Source organism: Eumetopias jubatus, unplaced genomic scaffold, assembly GCF_037043125.1.
Source record: "Eumetopias jubatus isolate StellerSeaLion01/CBP00866 unplaced genomic scaffold, mEumJub1_p1.0 scaffold_12, whole genome shotgun sequence".
NCBI classification, from domain to species: domain Eukaryota; kingdom Metazoa; phylum Chordata; class Mammalia; order Carnivora; family Otariidae; genus Eumetopias; species Eumetopias jubatus.
In genome coordinates this window covers 80,689,026-80,715,022 of record NW_028274818.1, presented here as the reverse complement: position 1 = coordinate 80,715,022, position 25,997 = coordinate 80,689,026, and the positions used below count along the sequence as shown (strand labels likewise).

General features: G+C 42.9%; 1 protein-coding gene across 2 annotated transcripts in view; it reads right to left on the bottom strand.

The window, feature by feature from the left end:
• Positions 1 to 6,238: 6,238 nt before the first annotated feature.
• MRTFB (myocardin related transcription factor B) overlaps positions 6,239 to 25,997 on the bottom strand; it is a 197,314-nt gene continuing 177,555 nt past the window's right edge. For both annotated transcript variants that reach the window (XM_028117628.2, XM_028117629.2), the window contains exons 16-17: positions 13,821 to 13,881; positions 6,239 to 11,685 (exon numbers count right to left, since the gene is read on the bottom strand). In XM_028117628.2, coding sequence (XP_027973429.1) covers positions 11,153 to 11,685; positions 13,821 to 13,881 — 594 coding nt within the window. In that variant the 3' untranslated portion in view covers positions 6,239 to 11,152. The remainder of the gene's footprint in view (positions 11,686 to 13,820; positions 13,882 to 25,997) is intronic.

Genomic DNA, 25,997 nt, shown 5'->3' with positions numbered 1-25,997 from the left:
ATGGTCCAGTTTCATTCTTCTGTATGTGGCTGTCTAGTTTTCCCAACACCATTTGTTGAAGAGACTGTCTTTTTTCCATTAGATATTCTTTCCTGCTTTGTCAAAATTTAGTTGACCATAGAGTTGAGGGTCCATTTCTGGGCTATTTTGTTCCATTGATCTATGTGTCTGTTTTTGTACCAGTACCATATTGTCGTGATGACTACAGCTTTGTAACAGAGCTTGAAGTCTGGAATTGTGATGTCACCAGCATTGGTTTTCTTTTTCAACATTCCTTTGGCTATTTGGGGCCTTTTCTGGTTCCATACAAATTTTAGGCTTATTTGTTCCAGTTTTGTGAAAAAAGTTGATGGTATTTTGATAGGGGTTGCATTGAATGTATAGATTGCTCTAGGTAGCATAGACTTTTTAACAATATTTGTTCTTCCAGCCCATGAGCATGGAATGTTTTTCCATTTCCTTGTGTCTTCCCCAGTTTCTTGCATGAGTATTCTATAGTTTTCTGAGTACAGGTCCTTTGCCTCTTTGGTTCGATTTATTCCTAGGTATCTTATGGTTTTGGATGTAGTTGTAAATGCGATTAACTCTGTAATTTCTCTTTCTTCTGTCTCATTGTTAGTGTATAGAAATGCACCTGATTTCTGTGCATTGATTTTTATATCCTGCCACATTGCTGAATTCCTGTATGAGTTCTAGCGATTTTGGGGTGGGGTCTTTTGGGTTTTCAACATAGAGTATCATGTCATCTGCCAAGAGTGAGACTGACTTCTTTGCCGACTAGGATGCCTTTTATTTCTTTTTGTTGTCTGATTGCTGTGGCTAGGACTTCTAGTACTATGTTGAATAGCAGTGGTGATAGTGGACATCCCTGCCATGTTCCTGACCTTAGGGGAAAGCTCTCAGTTTTTCCCCATTGAGAGTGATACTCGCTGTGGGCTTTTTGTATATGGCTTTTATGATATTGAGGTATGTACCCTCTATCCCTATACTCTGAAGAGTTTTGATCAAGAAAAACTTTGTCAGATGCTGTTTTTGCATCTATTGAGAGGATCATATGGTTCTTGTCCTTTCTTTTATTCACGTAGTGTATCACATGGATTGATTTGTGGATGTAACCACCCTTGCAGGCCAGGAATAAGTCCCACTTGGTCATGGTGAATGATCCTTTTAATGTACTGTTGGATCCTATTGGCTAATATTTTGGTGAGAATTTCAGCATCCATGTCCATCAGGGATATTGGTCTGTAATTCTCCTTTTTGGTGGAGTCTTTGTCTGGTTTCGGGATCAAGGTGATGCTGGCCTCATAGAAAAAGTTGGCAAGTTTTCCTTCTATTTCTATTTTTTGAAACAGCTTCAGAAGAATAGGTATTAATTCTTCCTTAAATGTTTGGTAGAATTCCCCTGGGAAGCCATCTGGCCCTGGACTCTTGTTTGTTGGGAGATTTTTGATGACTGCTTCAATTTCCTTGCTGGTTATGGGTCTGTTCAGGTTTTTTACTTCTTCCTGTTTCAGTTTTGGTTGTTTATACACCCCTAGGAATGCATCCATTTCTTCCAGATTGCCTAATTTGTTGGCCTACAGTTGCTCATAATATGTTCTTATAATTGTTGGTATTGCTTTGGTGTTGGTTTTGATCTCTCCTCTTTCATTCATGATTTTATTTATTTGGGTTCTTTCTCTTTTCTTTTTGATAAGTCTGGCCAGGGGTTTATAAATCTTATTAATTCTTGCAAAGAACCAGCTCCTAGTTTCGTTGATCTGTTCTGCTGTGCTTTTGGTTTCTTTTGCATTGATTTCTGCTCTGATATTTATTCTTTCTCTTCCCCTGCTGGATTTAGGCTTTACTTGCTGTTCTTTCTCCAGCTCCTGTAGGTGTAGGGTTAGGTTGTATATTTGAGACTTGTTTCTTGAGAAAGGCTCGTATTGCTATATACTTTCCTCTTAGGACTGCCTATGCTGCATCCCAAAGGTTTTGAACAGTTTTGTTTTCATTTTCATTTGTTTCCATGAATTTTTAAAATTCTTCTTTAATTTCCTGGTTGACCCATTCATTCTTTAGTAGGATGCTCTTTTGCCTCCATGTATTTAAGTTCTTTCATATTTTCCTCTTGTGATTGAGTTCCAGTTTCAAAGCATTGTGGTCCGAAAATATGCAGGAAATGATCCCAGTCTTTGGTACTGGTTGAGATCTGATTTGTGACCCAGGATGTCATCTATTCTGGAGAATGTTCCATGTGCACTTGAGAAGAATGTGTATTCTGTTGCTTTAGGGTGGAATGTTCTGTGAAGTCCATCTGGTCCAATGTGTCATTCAAAGCCCCTGAGAATGTGAAAATATTTTAACATATAATACTTTTTATTTGTTGCTGTATCTGGTTTGCTAGTCTTTTGTTTAGGATGTTTGTATGTATATTCCTAACCAGTACTGGTCTGTTTATTTTGTTTTCTTGTCATGTCTTTATCTGGTGTTGGTGTCAGGGTCATACCTAATAGAATGAGTTGGGAAGTTCTCTGATTTTTCAAAGAGTTTGTGAAAAATTGGTATTAATTCTTCTTTGAATTTTTGGTAGAATTCACCAGTGAAGCCATCTTGTTGGTAGTTTCTAGAAATTAATTCATTTTCTTTACTTGTTGTAGGTCTATTCGTATTTTCGATTTCTTCTTGAGTCAGTTTTCAGTAGTTGTGTCTTTCTAGGGATTTGTCTGTTTCATCTAAGTGAATTTATTGGCCTACAGTTGTTTATACTATTCCCTTATAACTCTTTTCTATTTTTATTTTATTTTAGATATTTATTTATTTGACAGAGAGACACAGCGAGAGAGGGAACACAAACAGGGGGAGTGGGAGAGGGGGAAGTGGGCTTCCTGCAGAGCAGGGAGCCCGATGTGGGACTTGATCCCAGGACCCCGGGATCATGACCTGAGCCAAAGGCAGACGCTTAACGACTGAGTCACCCAGGTGCCCCTCTTTTTTATTTTTAAACAAATATGACTTGGGTTACCTCTGCTTCTTCCTGCACTTTCTTCCCCGAAGCCTTTTGTTTGGAGATTCTTTTATGTTGACATATTTAACTTTTTGATTTCGTGCATTTATGAAAATGGCCGTGTTTAAAAGTTGTCAGATTGAAAGGCATACGGGTTGTTTCTCATTTGCTCTGGATGTGTTAGTGTCCACTCTCACACATGATGGTCTGGGGGCAAGGGTGCTTCTTTTAAAGATTTTATTTATTTGACAGATAGAGAGCACAAGCAGGGAGAGGGGCAGAGGGAGAGGGAGAAGCAGGCTCCCCGCTGAGCAAGGAGCCCAACATGGGGCTCGATCCCAGGACCCTGGGATCATGACCTGAGCCGAAGGCAGATGCTTAACCGGCTGAGCCACCCAGGCGTCCCTGTTCTGTGACTCTTGGGCTTCTGGATGTGCTCAAGGGGATACAGAAGTCCCAGCCTTGATAGGGAGTGTTTGGTTGTGAGTCACTCGTGTGTGGCCTGGCCACGGGGGCTCATTTATGACATCCCGGTCTTTTAATCCTGGTTGTGGCTGGCTAACCCAGTCAAAGCCCTCCCCTGAATGCCACACACCATTCCCAGGAGTAGCTACTTGGTAAAAATGTGTGAGTTTGGGACTTGAGATCTCGACACCCAGTTGGGGGTGAACCTCATGACTGATGTAAATGAAGTCAGCCATGACCAGTTGAATTTGTAACCTATTGGAACGGAGAGGAAGTATTGTATGCACTGAGTCTGCAGAAAGGGTCTGGGTTCTGGGGTATCGGAAGCGTGGTCTCACATCCAGGCTCTGCTTCCTTTGTAATTTCAGGCAAATCATTCCATTCTCTGCCCTCAGTTGCCTCATCTATAAAATGGGGGTAATAACAGTTCTTAGCTCATAGACTTGTGGTACACTGAGGTTGTGTAAAGTGTTTGGCGCAGGGTCTGGGGTCTAGCTGCGTTGAATATGTTTCTGTTCCTGGCTGCCTTCCCGTTCGCCAGTGCTATGTACTGAGGGTGTGGGGAGAGGGGTGAGTAGCTTTTGGTTGTAGCACTTTTTTTTTTTGGTCCCCACTGTGGCTTCTGTATCTCTAGTGAATGTGATGTCCTGGTCAACCTTCCATGTTGTTTGACAGACATAATTTAAGTAGGGAACATAAAGCTACTTGTCTGAATGGCTTTGCAGACCTTTTCTAGTGCTTTAAAGAAGTGCCGTAACAAAACCACTCTACCTGTACCCTTGGTCGCGGGAACTTCATGGGCGGAGAGCTTCGTTTGCCATTCTGCTGAGTGTGGACTTGAGGACCATCCAGCTGTGGGAGATGAGGCCCTGCAAAAGTTCTCCAAGATGGGAAGCACTTGACATTCTTAACTACGAACCTGAATACAGGCCCCCTTCAGCATCAGTTCCCTGTCAGCGTTGGACAGGACCACACCAGCATTTGTATCCTGTGGGTTTTAGATGCTTTTGAGTCTCTTGTACGTGTGGCCCAGGGGTGAGTCCGCTGGGGTAACTGCCTCCCTCCCCCGCACCGGGCCATCAGCAGCAGCCCCCACCTGGGATGATCTGTGACAAAGTCCTGTGCAACAAGAGGGCCTTCCGAACGTTGAGCATCTTTGTTTTTTGTCTAATGACACAGTATGGGTTTAATTTTAGTAACTTGCCATAAACATTAACAGAGAAGACAGGCAGGATGTATCAAGATGAGGTTTCTTTCGGAAAGTTAAAGCAGGTTCCAATGAACAGCTTATCAGACTTATCAGAAGCTAAGCTATTTGTGGAAGGAGGGGCGAGGGAGGGGTCATGAGGGGACGAGAAACCTTCGAGAGGATTGTGGGGCCGCATTAAATGGTCGGGGACATGTGGGTCCCATCTGTCATGAAGACGGTCTTCCCTTGGCTCCGTGCTGGTGTTTGACTGCAACGCGGATTGGCTCCTGTTCATTTCCCTCCGTCGCTGAGCCTGTGGGTGTGTCTGCGTTTACAGGTGATGTGATAGTCACCTTGATTCTAGAGCGAATGTGCTGTCAGGGGTTATGAAGATGGTGAATGATGACTGTGTCCAATATCGGAAAAGCTCTCCAAGGCTCTGTGTTACCCAAACGTTAACAGAATGATCGAGAGAAGCTGAGGTCCCTCCGGGCCTGGGATCCTTGAATGCCCGCTCTCCCCTACCTGTGCAGACCTGGTTTCTCTGACTTCCTGCGTGGAGGGGGTCCCAGAGCCCGACCCCAGCATCTAGCCTGTGGCCGGGTGCACGGCGGGGCCTGAGCCCCAATCGCTTGTTATCTCTGGCCTCTTGGCCAGGCTGTTCTCTCTGCCTGGAACGTACTTTCCATGCTCACGCCATGTCTACTGCCCACTTTCCCTAGAGCCCCCTGCTCTGTCCCGCGGCCTCTCCTCCAAGGCCGGGTACCTTCCCTGCTCCGACAGCATATTCTCTCCCCCGGGCGAGGACACTGGCTGGTAATGTGTGAGGTGCCAAATGTTTTAGGCCCTTGGGAACATCATGGACCTACTGATCTGTTGAGGCTGCTGTCTTGGTCCCTCGTGTCGCAGCTAATGACCATGTTGTAGTAGTTAGGTAACCTGTGATCTCTCTTTTCTCCCTCTCTGCGGTTGACACGGTCAGCGATGCACAAGGCCCGGTTGGCAATCCAGCTTACTCATGGCCATTTTATTTCACCAGAGCAAGGAGGCAAATATCATGCTGTTTTCCTCAAAACCTTATCTTAGCCATGGGCTTCTAGATTGAAAATTTAAATGCCATTTTAGGAAAAGAATACCCAATTCTAAAGACCCTTTTTGTAACACCTATAGCTTTTTGAAACTTGGTTACATTGAAGGACTCTCTGGGTCTTTGGGAATTTTGTTGGTGGCTTTACTGCTACCAAAGTGTGCATGTTTCCGTGCGTAGACGCACGCTCCACGCTTTATCAGGCCTTCCTTCCCTGCAGTGCTTCCTTACGCTTGTAGGAGAATCAACATGACTTTGGTGTCATTGTTGTCACATTCAAGTTCAGCCAGTCCTGGCTTCTATTTTGTATCCCGCGTTCCTGGGATTGGGGGAGGGAGGTCCCCTTGATGTGTGAGCTGCAGAGTTTGCCTCGGTTTTATCTGTGGCCAGGTGCTGTGAGGGGTGTTCTGAAGGTGGGGTCCCCTCCGAAGCCCGTGCCCGCACCCAGCTCTGCTGGGGCTCGCCCGACCCACAGGCTGTGGTCTGCCCTCCGCACAGCAAGAACCAGTAGTACATCAAAATGTTTTTTATTTGAGACACAAAAATGCAAAATTGCTGAGATATCAAACGTCTCCCGACCGGCTACAATACTGCCACCATGTACAAAAGATCTGATGATAAATGTGCACACATGTAAAAATACAGTACGCATTACTATGTACAGTACATGTGCAAAATGTATGGCATTCAAACATGATACGGAATTGATTTCAGGGGTGCAAACAGCAAATACAAAGGCATCATGGTTTTCTTTTAAAAAACAACATAAAGGCAATACATGAATGGACCCCCCGATTGCCATAATTTTTTTGTTTATTAAGCTAGTGCTTTAGTAAGCGGGGCTCTGTAGGTTGGTATCTTTCTCCTTGTTTTCATAAAGTGAGATGCTAAGACATAATGTGACCATGAAAATAAGAAGAGAAACACCTATCACGCTGTGTTTCTATTGCAAGCAAGAGAAAAGGAAACTAATCTGCACTTAGGAAGAAACTCCGTATTACTACTAAATATGTATTATTCTTAAACCAACAAAACAAATCTATACTATTTTACATGAAAACAACAGAGAAATATCTACATCTTTGTGAAAATTATAACCTTAAATGGATAATACCTTTTTGGGACTGACTGTTGAGATCTTGTTAGTCTCAAATTTTAAATAAAAAGTGCCTCCTTTTGGCAAATACTTGGCAATGCCTTTGGTTCCTTTAAAGCAAGTTTGCATTACTCTTGGTTACTTGAGGTTAAGTACTTTTGGTAGATACTAAACCCTCTCCTAAATGCTCCCTCCTCGTCCCCAGTCAGCAAGTTTCCTTACAGCAGAACGTCGAGAGGTAATTGTTACGAGTCTCGGTGATTCTATGAACTTGGTTAAAGCTTTGTCTTAGTAGTTGGCACAAAGCTCTGTTGAACATGACTAGCTGTGCTGATTATCGCCAGTGACCTGTTTTGATTCCAGATGGCACCTCTGGTCTGAGATTGCCATCCTGCTGTCACGGAATGGTGACATTTCCCAGTCACGATTCACAGAGCGATGTGTTAGTGCAGAGGGGGAAGCGCTCTTTTGTAAACACGGGCAGCTGGGTGGCGCCCGGGCCTCGAATCCAAGATCGCGGCTTAGAAAGCCTCTGCGGGAACGCACATACTCCTCGGATAGTGCGAGGAGGGGTGAATGGGGAGCACACGGGAGCCTCCTTGTGGTCCTGCAGGCAGAGTCACTTCACAAATGGAAAAGGTGGCCCGGACAGACCCGCGCGTCGGCAGGGTTGGAGACAAGGCAAAGAATGGCCGCATCTTGTTATTTTCCAGTGGGGACTGCAGCCACTTAGAAGGTGAGCCGAAGCGCAGTTAGGATGCTCTCCAAGCACACAGACCTGCCCTCGGAAGCTGTGCTCCTCGATGGAGCTGCCCTTCCAGTTAATGCGCTTGGATCACCTGGGCTAATTCCGTGGCCTCCAGGGCAGTGGACAGTTCGGTAGTCTGCTCTGTTGCCAGGGGTCAGGAGTATGCATGTGTGAGGAGAGGGGTGACACAACATGGAGGGTTCTGTGTGGATCCGGAGAAATGGGCCGTCCCTATCTAAAGTGACTGCTGGCAGGAGCCAGTCTGGGGACGGGAGAGGGACTGTCCCACCACTTGTGGGGACAGCTGCATAGCTGGTTTCAGCCTGGGAATTCTGAACGGGCGCCAAAGAAAGCGAGGTGGCCTGGAATGATCTGGGGGGGAGGGCAGAGGAAGCCTGAGTCCACTGTGGTGACCAAACGGGTGACATGCTGCTGATACATCACTCGGGGGTGCACCGGACTGCCTTCCAAAATCGCACTTCCTAAAGTGTCAGTTACATGGATCACAGAACCGGGCAGTTTTTAAAAAAGGAAACTTAAATAAGATCTCTCTAGTATTATAAAAATAGTCCTATAAAACACAGAGTATCTGAGCAAGAAACCCCACGAATTGAGAATATATCTATGTACAAATATGTGGCCAATACTGTACAGTAGATTGCACAATTCAGGAAGAACGCTAGCACGTGAACCCCCAGCAACACGCCGGAGGGGCCTCCCTAGACACATGCTGCTGAAATCTACAAGGTGACCCCAGGCCCCTAGACTGGCAAAGCCCGGAGAAGCTCTGGGCTTCCCATGCATCCCACCCCAGAGGACATGAGCCGGTACCTGCATACCCTGGAGAGGTGAGCTTGATGCAGCGGTGCTTCGGGAATATTCAGGGAAGTCAGACTGGATGGGAGAGAGCACACGTCCAGGAGCTGGTTCTTTCCTTGGCAATATGATGTTCTGCAAGACGACGGACCACACTCCCACGTCTACGCTACACGCACGCATCCCGCCAGCCTGCCCTGTGCTTTATGGCTGTGATGATAAAGATAGTCCTCTGTGGTGCACACCTTTCCCGCCGCTTACCCTGTGTACAGCGAGTCAGGTCGTCAGAGGGGCCTCGATGACAGTATCGTCTTTGGTCACGTCACCTGCTGCACACATCTGCGTCCTCACGCTAACCTCGAACACGGAGCTGGGACCCTGGGCGGCGGCCTCCCTGCCACGCAAGCCCGGCCTGCCGCCCAAGCCAGGACGGGAGGGCCCGGTGGAATGGTACGAGTGGAGGGCTGGTGGAGTTCGGCTTGGGAGGCTCCTTGCCCTCCCTTTCGAGGAAGCCCCGTACGTAAGGGTTTGAAACCCATGTGTGAAGTGGGTACTTCAGCAATTCCTAGTCAAAAGCAAGCAGGCTAGTGGGCTGGCATTCTCTGCACTCAAGTGTGTATTTTTGGACAGCACCCTTCCTGTGGCACGTTTCAGACCTTGTTTTGAAAAAGCAACGGGAGAGCCGAGGGCGAGGAAAGCATCCAGGTGCATAACTCAGGCTGGTGGAAATACAAAGTCCGTGAGAGTCAACAGCGCTAGCTGGTCACTTGCCTCCTATGAGTCCACGTGTGGAGGCGGTAAGCCCCAGACAAAAACCCACAGCCAAGACCACCCCTAGACAAGTACCTGCCCGAGTAGACAGCCCTGTCCTCAGAGACAGGCCCTTCTGGAGGGGACGGATTGGGGCCGCCCGTCCCACCCGGGGTGACACACTCTCTTGGCCTGGCTCACACGGCGGTGTTGTGCTGAACCAGGTTACTGGATTCCAGGCGTGGGATTACCAGTTTCTAAACGTTTAAACTACTCCCTCAGACCACAGTGAGCATAACCGCTTCTGCCCTGAACCCTTCCGAAGTCTTTCAAGTTGGGAAATGCCAGTTAACAGAGGGCTCCAGTGTTCTGGGCGGCTGAATACTGGAAAAACAAACTTTCCTTACATGGAGTAAAATCTACAAACCAAGATAAAGATATGAAATAAGATCAGCTCTTAGGCAAAGCACAAACCCAGGTGATGCCCAAATTCTTTCCGAATAATGGGTCAGGTTGGCTCTTGCATGTCACTGTGGGAATATCACCATCTAAAGACCCAGAGAAAGCAACCTGACCCTTGGGTTTACACAAATTGGGGTGTAGAGCGTGATAATATTATTTAACAAACACCCTCACACTTTTTCGTAGATTTTTTTTTTCTTTCAGTTATTTACATTTTGTCATATCCTTAAATGACTAGCCTGAAATAAGTCTGGAAATCCTGTGATAGTTGGCATTTTAGAAAATTCTTAAGAAACTACTCAGCAAATGTGTGATAACTTTTCTATATAAAACAACGACTAGTAAAACCTCCAGTTTTTCTATCTTCGGCTTGGTAATCTAGTGAGAGCTCACGTATATCATCCAGTTACAAGCCTGAAAAATGACCGTCTGGGAAAACGGCTGAGAAGAGGCGGCCAGAGCTGGGGCCCGGCAGCCAGCCCACTGAGAGTCTCACCCGGAGCCCCTGCAAGAATGTTCGGGGCTCCTGGCACACTTCTCCTCTGCCCTCTCTTTGCAACTCAACAGCTCAGAAGGGTATTTTACACTAAAGCCTTCCTTGGTTCTTTGAGATGGGTCTGGTTACCTGAAATCAGTCAGCATTTCTTTAAATATGGAAATACACATGGCTCAAGTACTCTAGAAATAGTTGAGTTACTAAAACAAGTAGGACCACTGGATACCCAATTCCTTACCCCAATGTAGGCTGTACATATCACAATGTCAGAGTGTACATACAAATGTCTAATATACACATTAAAATCCATCTAATCAACCGCGAGGGTCGCTAATAGAATTTTCAGTGTTATCAGTATACGTGGACTTTGTACAGTGGATGGTTTAAGACAGTATTTTGGAGACATCAGGTGACAGTGAAAGATCTTCCACTTCAATTTCAACGTGGGAAGCTCCGGTAGGATCCCCCAAACCTCAAACTACGACCCAGAAACACGATGTCGGTTTCTGAACGGAAGCAGAAGTCTGCAGCTGCAAGCTGTCTGGGAACGGGCGGGCACCCTCCACGGCCTCCGCCGCCCGGGGCCCGGCTCCGGCCTGTTCTAGGACAGACCGCATGCAGGGGCCGCTCACCTGCCGCCACGGGCGCTCTCATGGGAGTGGAGCTATCTGTCTTGTAGGTGGGGTCTCAAGGTGACCGCAGAGGCGTAACTGTAGTTCGGTTGATGACCAGAGCATCCTCGTGTCGCGCTCCTGCACACGTCACTCTTCTGTATGTCTTTATTCATTCTTTGCCAAAGTCTGGAGAAACAGGTGAGTCTTCTTTGACCAGTGATTTTTCAGAAGGCCCTGTGCTATGTTAAGTTGTAGAAATTCACTGCTGAGCGCAGTGAAATGTTTTCACACTCGGTTTCCAGGCTGTGACCATCCATCCCTTCTTCCTGTGACAACGTATTGTAATTGCAACAATGCAACTATGGATCTGTCTCTAAAAACGGACCTTTGAGAATGATCTTCATCTTCTTAAACGTCATGGACTCGAAGGACAATCTGTGACGTTAGTCCCACGGCAAGGGCAGGTCCTGTGGATCTAGAAAGTCAGCGGAGAACATGCTGGGAGCGGGCGTGCTGAGGGGAGTGAGTCCTGACGTGTTAGGCATGGTAATGTCCAGCCACTCCATGTTGTCCAAGTTTGAGTCCGAAAGGTCAAGTGACAGACATGGGGTGCTGGCAGCAAACTGGGCCTCTGAAGTCTCCATGGGGGAGTGTGAGTGGTCCAGCACACTTGAGTGACTCAGCAGATCGTTCTGGAGGTCCTCGATCAGAGAGAAGGGCTCCCTGTCGTCACTGCTGCTTTGTAGTGGAGCAATTTCGTTGGCCGAAGGTAAAGTTCCATCCAAGAAAGCTTCTAGCTGGTTCTCTAAGCTGGCAGATAAACTGCTCATGGGTTCTAAGGAGATGGGTGGTGCCATCTGGACTTGGGGTGGTGGCCGGGACACCACTGTATTGACTGGCATTGTGGTGATGCTGGCTGTCACTGGTCTCATTTTGGAAATAGGTGAAGGCTCTTCTTTGATAGGGAGGGAAATCTCTGTGCAAAATAATGGAAGTGATCAGTAAGTAATGATTTACTACTCTTGAAACATTTCTATCAATTACCAGGACAGTTGTTTAACTATTTTGTGAGGACTTAGACACAGACCATCGTAGGGGTAGAAGGAAGAAAATGCTGTTGGTCAGGTATGCTCCTTGGTAACCTAGAGGGTGATGGCTCATTTTAGTTAAACAATCATTTAAATTTATAACATTCTGATATGCTATATTTTTTAGTAAGAGTGGTAAGCATCACACGCAGTTATGTGCCACTAGGTAGGAGTCGGTGGATTTGAGTATTTGATCTTTGGGTCCTTGTTCTCAGTTACTTCAGGCTTCAGAAAGGTTACCATGGATCTGCCATCACTGTGGTCTCCACCCTTAAAGTCAAAAGGTAAGTCCCGTTTGTGCAGACATGAAATACATTCTGAATATCATGACGGGTCTAATTATATTCTTTTTCCTATTACTGTTACAGTTGAACTGTGTGCCCAGTTCAGCCATACATGTTCTGCATAAAGTTCTAAAGAGATACAAAGCCATCTTATTTTATTCCCGACTTAAAGATAGCCACAGCTCCTCTGACCTTCTTTACCTTATTTTTCTGACTATTTTGTCTTGTTTTCTGAGTTTACCTAAAATGGTAAAGATCTGGCAGATGTATTAATGAGCACTAATGATGAGTTCTTCCTTGCCAGATCAAGTAGAAAGTGAATGCACATCTGCTCTAGATACCAGCGTTCATTTAGATACATTTATTTGGATAAAGTTTCTTTTTTACTTTCTTATGGGTATTTCATTGGTTTCATTTCTATGCAAATATGGGAGGAGAAATGGATCTGCTAAGAGCTGTGGGAACTCAGTGACTGGGATGCAGAAACACTCTGACTCCTACGGGTGAGCTGTCGACCGTGTGGACTGACCATGTGCACCGTGTCGACCGTGTGGACTGATTCTTCTCCCTGCGTGCGTCTTGAGTATAGTTTGTTATTTCCTGTAGTCAGCTCTAGAATTGTTCTGAAAGCTGACAGTGCTAGGTAACCAGTCTCAGAATCAACTCTTTAAATCTCTGTTTTCATTATCATTGGTATTAGTTCACAATAATATAACGTCCTCATTGGATACTTGGCCATTAAAAAAAAACTCCTTATAGAAAATAACTCACTTGATGACTTTGTCACATTTTAATTTCTTAAGTTTAGGTTGTAAAAATTACTCCCTTTAATCAATGAGAAAGTCTTTATTTTCACCAGGTTTGGCAAAATGCATTTAAAAAAAAAAAACCTTAAAATCAGGCCGTGAAACATTTACTTCCATAGCATAGATATATCATAAGTTATTTTGCGAGGCCAGTGTAGTTCTTAGAAAAAAAACTATCTGCACGTGTAGAGCTATAATTAAACATCAAGAATTTCCTTGTGTCTTCAAAACCAAATAGTACCTGCTATGAACGGAGAAATTTTGACCATTGTTTAAAAATCTAAATAAAACTCCTTTCATCAAGGTAACTTAAGAATACTTTATTCCAAAACAGAGTTTTCAATTTTAAAATACTGATTTTTATACTTATTTTGAAAGATACTTTTGCTGAGGTAGAGATATCCTTGATTTTGTGTGTGTGTGTGGTTAATATTCTTTATCCCTTTTTAAGATGATACACTATAAAGTCTAAGATTTTCAATTACATGTAGAAAGTGCTTTAAAACTGCCTTTAAATTTTCACCAAGCTACTAGGGCCTGTGCTACGTAATGTGGTTGTTACAACATTAGTGTGTGCAGCCGAGTGCTTTTATCCCCTCACAATCACCTATGTATGGGACAGGTTTTGAAGTTTTTCAACGTGGAATTTAAATTTGGCTCTACTTGGCTATTTTGAGATGGTGTGTTGTTTTCAGCAGGCATAGATCTATGGAAAAAATCTAACATTATGTTATTGTTTTAAGCTGAAACAGTGACTTTTCCTCCATTTATAAGTTGTTTTAATGTCCTAATTGAACATATTGAAAACAGTAAACTTGGTTGGAATTAGACTACGTTTCTCACTACTCCAAGATAGCCTGTGAACTCTAAAGGAAAATGTTCATACACTTGTCATAAAAGGTTACTCAGGGTGTGATGTGACTTGTGACCTACCTCCACTCTTAATGAGGATATCAAAGAGGTCGTCCATCTGCTGGCTGTGTGCATTGGAAATCTACAACAAAGGAGAATAGAGATTAGCCTTCTTTCCTACAGGCGTGGAAGGATTATCTAATTGGGAGCTCTGAGCAACCTTACAGAACATCTAGTGCTACTCTATCATTTGATAATTTTGAGAACACTGAGGTCACCAGAGACATTAAGCCGTTTACCCAGTGTGTCACAGCTGATGAGCTGACAGCCAAGAATGGGGCCAATAACATAGATCAGCTGACCTGTACATTTCCCTTTTTACCACTGCATTTTGAGAGGCCGCTAATACTTGTTTTTAAAAATACTTTATTCATTTGCATGTAGGTAAAAATGTAAGGTATGTATAAAGGTGATCATACTGTATTTTTTCAGCTTTCCTGAGAGTTAGCTGACCTCCAATCAACTACACTTATGTAGAGGGCTCAGTCTGTTAAGCTTTGACATCTGTATACACCCGTAATACTGTCAACAAAATCAAGGTAGCAAACCTACCCATTGCCTTGCAAGTTTCCTCACTGGCCTTTTGTCATAGTTCTCTCATCTCCAGACAACCCAGTGATGGCCTCTTTTGATGATAGAGGACTTTACATTTCCTTGAGTTTTATAGCAACGAATCCATACAATATGTGTATTTTTGGTAGTGGAGGAGGCTTCTTTCATTTAACATAGTAATTCTGAGATTTATCCATGTTGGAGAGGAGACCTTAGGAATATTTTTATTGCTCAGGAGGTTTGTTTTGGTTGTTTCCATTTTTTGGCTGTTAGAAAGATGCTGTGGACATTTGTTACAAATCTCTGTACCGGGTAAATATCAAGGAGGGGCATGCTGGAATCATAGGGTAGCTATTAAGAAATGGCTGTTTTGCAAAGTGATCATATTTTTCCATTTCCACCAGCAATGTATGGTATTTCCAGTCGCTCCACATTCTCATCAACACTTGGTATGGTCAGTCATTTTAATTTTAGGCATCTGCTAGGTGTGTAGTGGTATTGCACTGTGGTTTCAATGTGCATTTTCCTAATGACTCATAATGTTGAACATCTTTTCATGTGCTTGTTTGCCATCTGTGTATCTTTTTTTGGTGAAATATCTGTTCTAATCGTTTGCCTACTCCAGACTTAGGCATACTGTTTGTTTGCATGCTGTATCTTTTTCCAATTACTTACTTTCAACATGTGTCTTTGTATTTAAAGTATGTTTCTTCAAACGGAGAAACAGAGTCTTAGCTATAGAGAACAAACTGGTGATCACCAGAAGAGGGGGTGGGTGGGGTGATGGCTGAAATAGGCAATGGGGATGAAGGAATGCACTTGTTGTGATGAGCACAGGGTGATGTATGGAAGTGTTGAATCACTATGTTGTGCATCTGAAACTAATACTACATTGCGTGTTAACTGGAATTTAAATAAAAACTTAAAAAATACAAATTTATATCAACTAGGGGCGCCTGGGTGGCTCAGTCAGTTAAGCATCTGCCTTCAGCTCAGGTCATGATCTCAGGGTCCTGGGTTCGAGCCCCGCATCAGACTCCCTGCTCAGCGGAGAGCCTGCTTCTCCTCCCTCGGTGATTGCTTTTGCACTCTCTCAAATAAACAGATAAATAAAATCTTTAAAAAATTTGTATCAGTGAAAAAAAAAGTATGACTCTTATAGGTGCATGCATTAGTTCTCTATTGTATTACACATTAACAAGTTTAGTAGCTTAAGAGTTATTTTCTCAGTTTCTGTGGGTCAGGAATTTAGCAGTAGTTTAGATGGGTAGTTCTGGCTTGGCGTCTTTCATGGGGATGTAGACAAGATGTGGACAAGGCTATAGCCATCCATCTTCAGGCTTCGCTGGAGAATGTCCTTACGGAGACGGCTCATTACATGACTGGCCAATTGGTCCTGGTTATTGATGGGAGGCCTCAGTTTCCCTTCACATGGGCCTCTCCAGGGTGCTGCAGGACGGTCCACGTGGTATGACAGCTGCCCTTCTCCAGAGCCAGCATCCAAGAAAGAGCAAGGCAGGAGAGGCATGCCGCTTATGAACTAGTATCAGAAGTCCAACACCATCACTTTTGCCCATTCTATTATAAGCGAGTCACTCAGTCCAGCTTAGGGAGGAACTGCAGACATCTTAAAATAGAGTTAGTTGAATCTGTTTTTAGTCATTCTGATAATTTCTGCATTTTAATTGTATCGTTTACTCCACTGGCATGTCTTGTGCAATCAGTGATAGGGTTAAGTTTGGGTTTACCATTTTGTTTTGATTTGCCCTGTTGTTCCTCCTAAGGTTCTTGTCCTTTAAGCAAGTAAGTAAGTAAATAAATATATATATTCATTTGATTTATTTTTGGAATTCTAACAATCTTTCTGTTTTAAAGAAGCTGTACTACTTTAGTTGCTACTGTAGGCACACAATATACATCCTTAATTTTTCATAGGTTATTTCATGTTGTACCATTGTGTATAAAATATAAAACCCCTGTAAACATAAAGATCCACTTCTTCCATCTTTTATTAGGTATTTTATTTTTTACAGTATAGGTTTTTGGTGATGAATTCTTATTTTTTCTTTATCAGAAAATATCTTTAGTTCACTTTCACTCTTTTTTTTTTTTAAAGATTTTACTTATCTGAGAGAGAGAATGAGAGAGAGAGCATGAGAGGGGAGAGGGTCAGAGGGAGAAGCAGACTCCCCGCTGAGCAGGGAGCCCGATGTGGGACTCGATCCCGGGACTCCAGGATCATGACCTGAGCCGAAGGCAGTCGCTTAACCAACTGAGCCACCCAGGCGCCCAGTTCAGTTTCATTCTTAAAGGACATTTTTACTTGATAGAGAATGCTGGTGTGACAGTCTCTTCCTCCCTACTAAGAATTTTAAAGACATTGTTCCACTGTTTTCTGACTTTAGTTTCTGATGAAAAGTCAATCGTAAAACAAATTGTTGTTATCCTGTGTGCACTGTGTTGCTTTTCTCTTGATGCTTTCAAGATCTGCTCTTTCTTTAATATTTGGCTTTCAATAATTTGACTATGATATGACTAGGCCTTCTGTTTCTCCTGCTTGGTGTTCATTGAGCAACTCAAAGTTATAAACTTGTCTTTCATGACATTTGTGAAAAATCTGACCATTATTTCTTAGAATATTTTGCCTGCCTCATTCTCTTCTCAGAGTCCTATCATAACCATCTTAGACTATTCGATATTAAATAACATGTCTCTGAGGTTCTCTTCTCCTTAAAAAAAATCTTTGTTATTCAGAGTGGATAAATTCTATTGATTTACAAGTTCACTAACTTTTTACCTTTTACCTATCTTTTTACCTTTTTCACTGTCCTCTCCATTTTGTGAAGACCATCTATAATTTTTTTTATTTTAGAGATTTTTGTTTTATTATTTCCATTTCATTAAAAAAATCATTCCTCATTTCTATTATTTGCTATTTTTCATTCATTATGAAATCTATTTTCCTTTACATCATTGATAATTATAATAGTTGTTTTAAAATCCTTATCTGCAGGTTCTAACACCTGGATTAGCTGGAGTTGGTCTTGGCTGATTGCCTTTTGCCCTTGAGATAGGGTTGCATTTTCTTCCTTATTTGCACATTGCATGTTATGAATGGCTATTATGAATATCAAATTGTGAAGCCTCTGCATTCTGTTATTTTTCTCAGATGAGTGGTTTCTTTTGTTTTAGCAGGCAATTAACTTGGTTGGACTTGACCTTCAAAATGTTTCTTAGGCAGAAGTTCCAAGCACAGCTCCCATCTTTTATCTTTAGCTCAGCTTCTATGACCACTCAATGCCTCTGTGGCTTAGGGGTTAGCTGGAGATGTGGACAGGCAGGATTTGGGGATCTCCCCTTTAGTTCTTTCCCTTTCTGGGTTGCTCTCAACTAGGCTTTCTGACTTCCTGGGGCATAAAGGCTATGGTTTTTCTACCAGTAACCTTCCCACTTAGCTTGACCCCCGAGTAAAAGCAGCATAAAGAGGGAACTCGTGCTGTCTGTCGGCCTTCCTCTGAGTGTGGACTCCTCACCAGACTGTGACTGCATCTATTCACTCTTCAATGCCTTCGTGTTACTGCCAGGCCGTACAGCTGTTACCTGTGGAAGACTGCCTCTGCCAATAGTGGAATTGGAAGTCTGAGTAAAGGTATTTGAAAAACCTCAGGATGCTCGGAGTTTGATGCTTAATGGGGTATAAAGAATATCAGACACTGATGTAGAGCTGGGCGCCCTCAGTCTATAAACATGAACCAGAGACGGATAAATGGGAGGGATTCCGACCAGCTGTCTCAGGTTAAAGTGAAGTAATCATTCTTTGTCGTTGTTACACGTATCAAGTGAGCAGGCTATATTGACCTAGACATGAGCACCAGGTTAGGAAGGATGAGTGCTACCTCTTCATTCTCTTAAAAACTGCAGCTTAAGCTCTTTGCCTTTCACTCACCTCTGTCCCTCGGTGAGGAGAACAGACATCACTTGTTAATGTGCCAACGGGGAGGCCGGTCTAGTCCAGCAACATCTGTCCCCATTCTTTGTGTAAATGTTGACAACTATTTCTGAAATGTGGTTTTTCCCTCACAGAGAAGAGCCCCTGCTGAGGACGGAACTGAAGAGACCTTTTGCAACTCCCACGGTTCTGCTCCTTTGGTGTGAAGCACATGGCAACCGTCTACTCCCTCAGGGAGGCAGTCCGCCCTAAACCCCCCTGCACTGCCTTTGTGAGTGCGCCCAACCGGACGCTGCTGCCTGGTCCCGAGCACTTGCTGCAGCTGCTCATCGAGGCAACCAGGTAGGTCAGGATGACACTCACTCCCTGGTTGAGGGCAGTGGCTTGGTTGGTGCCTGCTGCAAAAGTGTTGACAGCTCTTGGTGGCGTGTGACGCATCAGGCCACATCGAGTCACCCCACAGAACGTGGCGGCCAGGGGCGCCGGCACAGCTAGGCTGACAGCCCTGCTATTTGCTGCGATACTAAACAGTCTTACTCTGACCTGCTCTAGCTTGTCATCTACTTTCAGTACCCCCAGAGTGGAATGAGGCTCACCTGTTGCATCCTCTGTGTGTCAGGGGTTCTTCCTTGAAACTTACCTGAGTTTCAGTTTAGATGGGTAGGGAGACCAGGGGAAAGGTTTAGGGTAAGGTATGACAAGGTTACTGTTGTTGGGCACCCACCATAGGCCAGATGCCTTTACAGACAAGAGCTCTATTCCCATCTCTTGGAATAGGGAGCAACAAGGCCGGCTCAGAGGACAGGTAAGCACCTTGCGCACCTTGTGTATCAGTACATAGTGAAGTCAGGAGCACCGCAGGCCTGTCTCCTTCAGAGTGCATTTGCTCAACATACTAGCAAAGTTGCCTGTGTGAGCTGGTGTGCTGGAGCAGGGGGTGCTGCGGATGAGAGTGAGATGAAGCAGGACAAGGCAGGTGTAGGTGCTGAGCTGTCTTGATGGCCAGCCAGGTGCAAGGTCAGTTTCATGCCACCCTGACAAATGGTGGCTTTAGAAAAGAGGGACCTGCAGAGGACTTCTGGGAAGATGGTGGAGTAGGAGGATCCTAAGCTCACCTGGTTCCAAGGCCACACCTAGGTAACAGCTACATCAGTGCAACTATGAAAATGACCTGAAGACTGGCGCCACACACTTTCCACAGTTAATGATAGAGAGGGGGATACATGGAGAAGAGCAGGAGAGCCAGAGATGCAGTAGGGATGGTGAGACTAGCCACAAATGAGGGGGATACCACAAGCACAGAGAAGGGAGCGGACCCTCCATCAGGCACTCCGGCCATGGGGGACCTGAACTGAGAAGCTTTGGAAACCAATGGGGCTTAACTCTGGGTACTTTAAAAATCAGTGGGCTTAGCTCTGGGAGAGCTGGATGGCAATAGGAAACTGAGTCCCACCCTTCAAGACCTAGCCAAACAAACAACCCCGCTGAGATGCAGCAGTTTGAAAAGCACCTGGGATATAAGGGAAGATTTATTTACTAATCATGTGTTGGAGAGGCAGTGGTCTTTGGGAGACTTTGGCAAGAGTGAAAGAGCTGGGGGACACCGGTGGGGGGGGGGGGCACCATTCCTCCTCTGCCTGAGCCTAGACTCCTGACACTTGCAGGAACGAGTGCAAACACCCTCCACCTACCTTGCTAATAACCACACCCTGCTGTGCGTTCTCCTGGGCACTCACACCATCCAACCTGCCTTACTTTAAGCAGCCTTGGTGGGGACCGGCTTCACTCCAAAGTGACTCCTGCCCTGGGCAGAGGGGAGGATCACCACACACACTGATTCTACTGGAGCCCCAGCAGCGGGCTTGGAGCAGACATCTGATCTGACTGCTGACCCACCAACAAAAGGCTCTCGGAGACAAGGCAGGGAGAGTGCCCTGCCGGTTGGTCCAATCGTAGCCCTGGCAAATGGGCTGAAGGCAGGGATCTGGTCTCATCCAACTACAAGACCAAGGCAGCACAGAGACCAAACCCTGCCACAACAGGCAAAGTGGGTCACTGTAGCCAACTGGACTGAAGGCAAACACGGCTCAGCCAGAACAGTAGTAGGGTGCATGCAACACACGTCAGAGACACCCCTGAAGCTGCTACTTCTGGTGAGCAGGACACATGGTACTACAGGGCACTACGGGACCTCTTCTTCATGAGGTCACTGCTTTCAAGAGCAGGAGATGTAGCTGACTTTCCTAGTACGTAGAAACAAACAGATTTAGACAAAATGAGGAGACAGAGGAATGTATCCCCAAATATAAAAAAGAACCAGAGATGAAGAACTCAATAAATGAAATTAAAAATCTACAAGAGTGAATCAATCATAGATGAGAGGAAGCAGAAGGATCAGTCAGCTGGAAGACAGAGTAATGGAAAGCAACCACGCTGAACAACAATGAAATAAGAAAAGGAAATGAGAACAGGTTAAGGGAACTCAGCAACACCATTAAGCGTAACAATATTCACATTATCAGGATCCCAGAAGGAGAGAAGAGAAAAAAGGGAGCTTATCTAAAAACTTATCTAAAGAAGTAATAGCTAAAAACTTCCTTAATCTGGGGAAGGAAACAGACATACAAATCTAGGAGGCACAGTGAGCCCCAAAGAAGATAAACCCAAGAAGGTCCATGCTAAGACACATAATAATTAAAACGGCAAAAGGCAGTGATAGAGTTTTGAAAGCACCAAGAGAAAACCACCATATGCAAAGGAAACCCCATATGGCTATCAGCTCATTTTTCAGCATAAACCTTGCAGGCCAGAAGGGAGTGGTATGATATATTCAAAGTGCTAAATGGAAAAAAACCTCCAAGAATACTCTACCCAGCAAGGATATCATTCAGAGTTGAAGGAGAGAAAAACAGTTTCCCAAACAAAACGTAAAGGACTTCAACACCACTAAACCAGATTTACAAGAAACATTAAAGGGAATTCTTTGGAAAGAAAGGGCCATCATTAGGAGGAAGAAAATTAGGAAAGGAAAAAATTTCACAGGTAAATATAAACATAATAAAAGTAGTAGATTAATCATATAAAACCCAGTATGAAGGTTAAAGCACAAAAGCAGTAAAATCAATTATACCTATAAAAATCAGTCAAGGGATTCACAAAATAAAAGGATGTAAAGTATGACATCATATACATAAAATGTGCAGGGGGGAAGGAGTAAAAACTTTTAGTGCTTTTAGAATGGGGGCAAACTTAAACGACCATCAACTTAATATATATTTGCTATATGCATAGGATGTTATCTGTCAACGTAATGGTAATCACAAATCAAAAACCGGTAATAGATATGCAAAAAAGAAAGAGAAAGGAATCCAAGGATATCACTCAAGAAAGACATCAAACCACCAGGAAAGAGGGCAAGACAGGAAAGGAACAGGGAAAAAATACAAAACCAACCATAAAACAAGTAACAAAATGGAAATAAGTCCATACCCATCAATAATTAGTTTGAATGTAAATGGACGAAGTGTTCCAATCAAAAGACACAGGGTGACTGAATGGATAAAAAAAGCAACATCCATCTATATGCTGCCTACAGGAGACTCACTTCAGACCTAAAGACACATGCAGATTGCAACTGAAGGGATGAAAAAGCATTTACCATGCAAATGGAAGTGAACAGAAAGCTGGCATAGCAATACTTATTCTATCAGACAAAACAGACTTTAAGACAAAGGACACTACATAATGATAAAGGGAACAATCGAATAAGGAGATATAGCAGTTGTACATAGTTACACACCCAACACGGGAGCACCGAAACACGGAAAGCAACGATTAACAGACGCAAAGGAAGAAACTGACAGTAGTACATAACAGAAGGGGACTTTAACACCCCATTTACATCAATGGATAGATCATCCAGACAAAAAACAAGGAAATAGTGGCTTTGAATGATACACCGGACCAGATGAACTTAAAGTATATATATATTATATATATACAGCCACATCAGTGCAACTATGTAACTTAAGTATATATATACTTAAAGTATATAAAGATAAACCATTTCACATTCTTTTCAAGTACAAGTGGAACTTTCTCCAGAATAGATCACATGTTAGACAAGTCTCCATAAATTAAAAAAGACCGAAATCCTATCATGTATCTTTTCCAACCACAACGGTACGAAACTAAAAATTAGTCACAAGAAAAAATCTGGAAAGAACACCTATATGTGGAGGCTAAATAACATGCTACTAAACAATAAATGGGTCAACCAACAAATCAAAGAGGAAACAAAAAATAAACAGAGACAAATGAAAATGAAAACATAATGGTCCAAAATCTTTGGGATGCAGCAAAAGCTGTTCTAAGAGGGAAGATTATAGCAATACAGGCCTACCTCAAGAGGCAAGGAAAAGTCTCAGTCTTACACCTGAAAGAGATAGAAAAAGAACAAACAAAGCCCACAGCCAGTAGAAAGAAGGAAATAATAAAGATTAGAGCAGAAATAAATGAAACAGAGACTAAAAATAACCACACTGGAATAGATCAGTGAAACCAGGAGCTGTTTCTATGAAAACACCAACAAAATTGATAAACCTTTAGCTAAACTCATCAAAAAAGGAGGATTCAAAAAAATAAAGTCAGAAATGAAGGAGGAGAAGTAACACCACAGAAATACAAAAGAGTACAAGAAAATACTATGAAAAATTATATGCTAACAAATTGGACAACCTAGAAGAAATGGATGAATTCCTAGAAACATATCACTTTCCCAAAGTGAATGAGGAAGAAATAGAAAATCTGAACAGACTGATTACTAGCAAAGAAATCAAATTAAGTAATAAAAAAACTCGCAACAGAAGTCCAGGACCAGATGGCTTCACAGGTGAATTCTACCAAACATCTAAAGATGAGTTAATACCTATTCTTTTCAAACTAATCCAAAATAGAAAAGGAAGGAAAGCTTCGAAATTTATTCTACAAGTCCAGCATTACCCTGATACCAAAACCAAATAAAGACACTACAGGAAAAAGAAGACCAGTGTCTTCTGATGAACACAGATGCATAGAAGCTTTGAAATTTATTCTACAAGTCCAGCATTACCCTGATACCAAAACCAAATAAAGACACTACAAGAAAAAGAGGCCAGTGTCTCTGATGAACATAGATGCAAGAATCCTCAACAAAATATTAGCAAACCTAATTCAACAATAATGAAAAAGATCATTCACCAGGAACAAGTGGTTTTTATTCCTGGGATGAAAGGGTGATTCAATACTTGCAAATCAATCAATGTGATACATCACATCAATAAGAGAAAGGATAAGAACCATATGATCATCTCAATTGATGCAGAAAAATTTGGTAAGGTACAACATCCATTTATGATAAAAACTTAACAAAGGTTTAGAGGGAACATACGTCAACATCATAAAGGCCATATATGAAAAACACTATATTCAGTGGTGAGAAACAGCTTTTCCTCTAAGATCAGGAACAATTCAAGGATGTCCACTCTCACCACTTTTATTCAACATAGCACTGTAAGTCCTGGACACAGTAATCAGACAACAGAAAGAAATAAAAGGTATCCAAACTGAAAAGGAAGAAGTAAAACTTCTATTTGCAGATGACATGATATTATATATAAAAAACAGTAAGGACTCCACCAAAAAACTACCAGAACTGATAATGAATTCAGTAAAGTCACAGGATACAAAGTTAATATATAGAAATCTGTTGCATTTCTATACAGTAATAATGAAGTAGCAAGAAGAGACATTAAGAAAACAATCCCATTTACAACTGTGCCAAAAAGAGTTAAATACCTAGGGATAAACTTAACCAAGGAGGTAAAAGACCTACAGTCTGAAAACTATGAAACACTGGTGAAAGAAACTGAAGATGACATAAACAAGTGGAAAGATATTCCATGTTTATGGATTGGAAGAACCAGTATTGTGAAAATGTTCACACTACACAAAGCGATCTACAGATTTAATGCAATCTCAGTCAAAATACCAAATTTCCATAGAACCAGAGCAAACAATCCTAAAATTTGCATGGAACCACCAAAGAACCCAAAGAGCCAAGGCAATCTTGAAAAAGAAGGATGAAGTTGGAAGCATCACAATCCCAGTTTTCAAGATAAAAATCTGTAGTAATCAGAACAGTATTACACTGGCAGAAATAGAGACACATAGATCAATGAAACAAAAGAGAGTCCAGATATAAACCCATTCTTCTATGGTCAGTTAATCTATGACAAAGGAAGCAAGAATATACAATGGAGTAAACACAGTCACTGAAACGGTGTTAGGGAAACTGGAGGCCTTTTTTACACCATGCACAAAAATAAACTCAAAATGATTAAGGACCTAAATGTGAGACCTGAAACCACGAAAGTCCTAGAAGAAAACATAGGCAATAATTTCTTGAATATCAGTCACAGAAACATTTTTGAATATATGTCTCCTCTGGTAAGGGAAACAAAAGCAAAATTAAACTCTCGGGGCTACACCCAAGGTAAAAAGCTTCTGCAAAGCAAAGGAAACCATCAACAAAGCAAAGAGGCAACTTACTGAACGGGAGAAGATATCTGCAAATGATATATCTGATATATGTATATATTTGCAGAATATATAAAGAACTTACACAACTCAATACCAAAAAAACCCCCAATTTCTCTGAAGAAGACACATAGATGGCCAATAGACACATGAAAAGATGTTCAACATCACTCATCATCTGGGAAATGCAAATCCAAACCACAAGGAGCTATCACCTCACACTTGTCAGAATAGCTAAAATCAAAAACACAAGAAATAACAAGTGTTGATAAGGATGTGGAGAAAAACGAACCCTGGTGCACTGTGGGTGAGAATGCAAACTGTGCAGCCATTGCAGAAATCATTATGGGGGTTCCTAAAAAAATTAAAAATAGAATTACTTTATGATCCAGTAATCTCAGTACTGGGAATTTATGCAAAGAAAACAAAAACACTAATTTGAAAAGAGATATGCACCCCTATGTTTACTGTAGCGTTATTTACAATAGCTAAACGATGGAAGCAACCCAAGCGTCCATCCATAGACGAATGGATAAAGAAGTTGTGGTGTATATATACACAATGGAATACTACTCAGCCTTAAAAACGAATAAGCTCTTGCCATTTGCAACAACATGGATGGACATACAGGGTATAATGCTAAGTGAGGTCAGTCAGAGAAAGACAAATACAAAATGATTTCACTCATATGTGGAATTTAAGAAACAAAACAAACAAAACAGAGATGATCAAAACACCAGACTCTTAAATACAGAGAACTGGTGGTTGCCAGAGGGGAGGTCAGTCGGGGAATGGGTGAAATAAAGGGGATGAGCACTGAGAAATGCATAGAATTATTGAATCACTATATTGTACACCTGAAACTAATCTAACACTGTATGTTAATTATACTTGAATAAAAAGAGAAGAACAGAGAGACCTGTATAAAATACATGCCCTGGCCATCATCACATCTATCCTTAACGTGACCCATCCCCCAAGGAGAAGTTAAAAGGAAAACCCTGAGTCTGAGTAAGTAGGAAGTGCAGGTTACACAGCTGCCAGAGCTGTCTGGGAGTCTTCCCAGTGCCTGGTGTTTGGGTTTAAAGTAGCATTTATAGGAGAAGCATGGGAAATGGCAG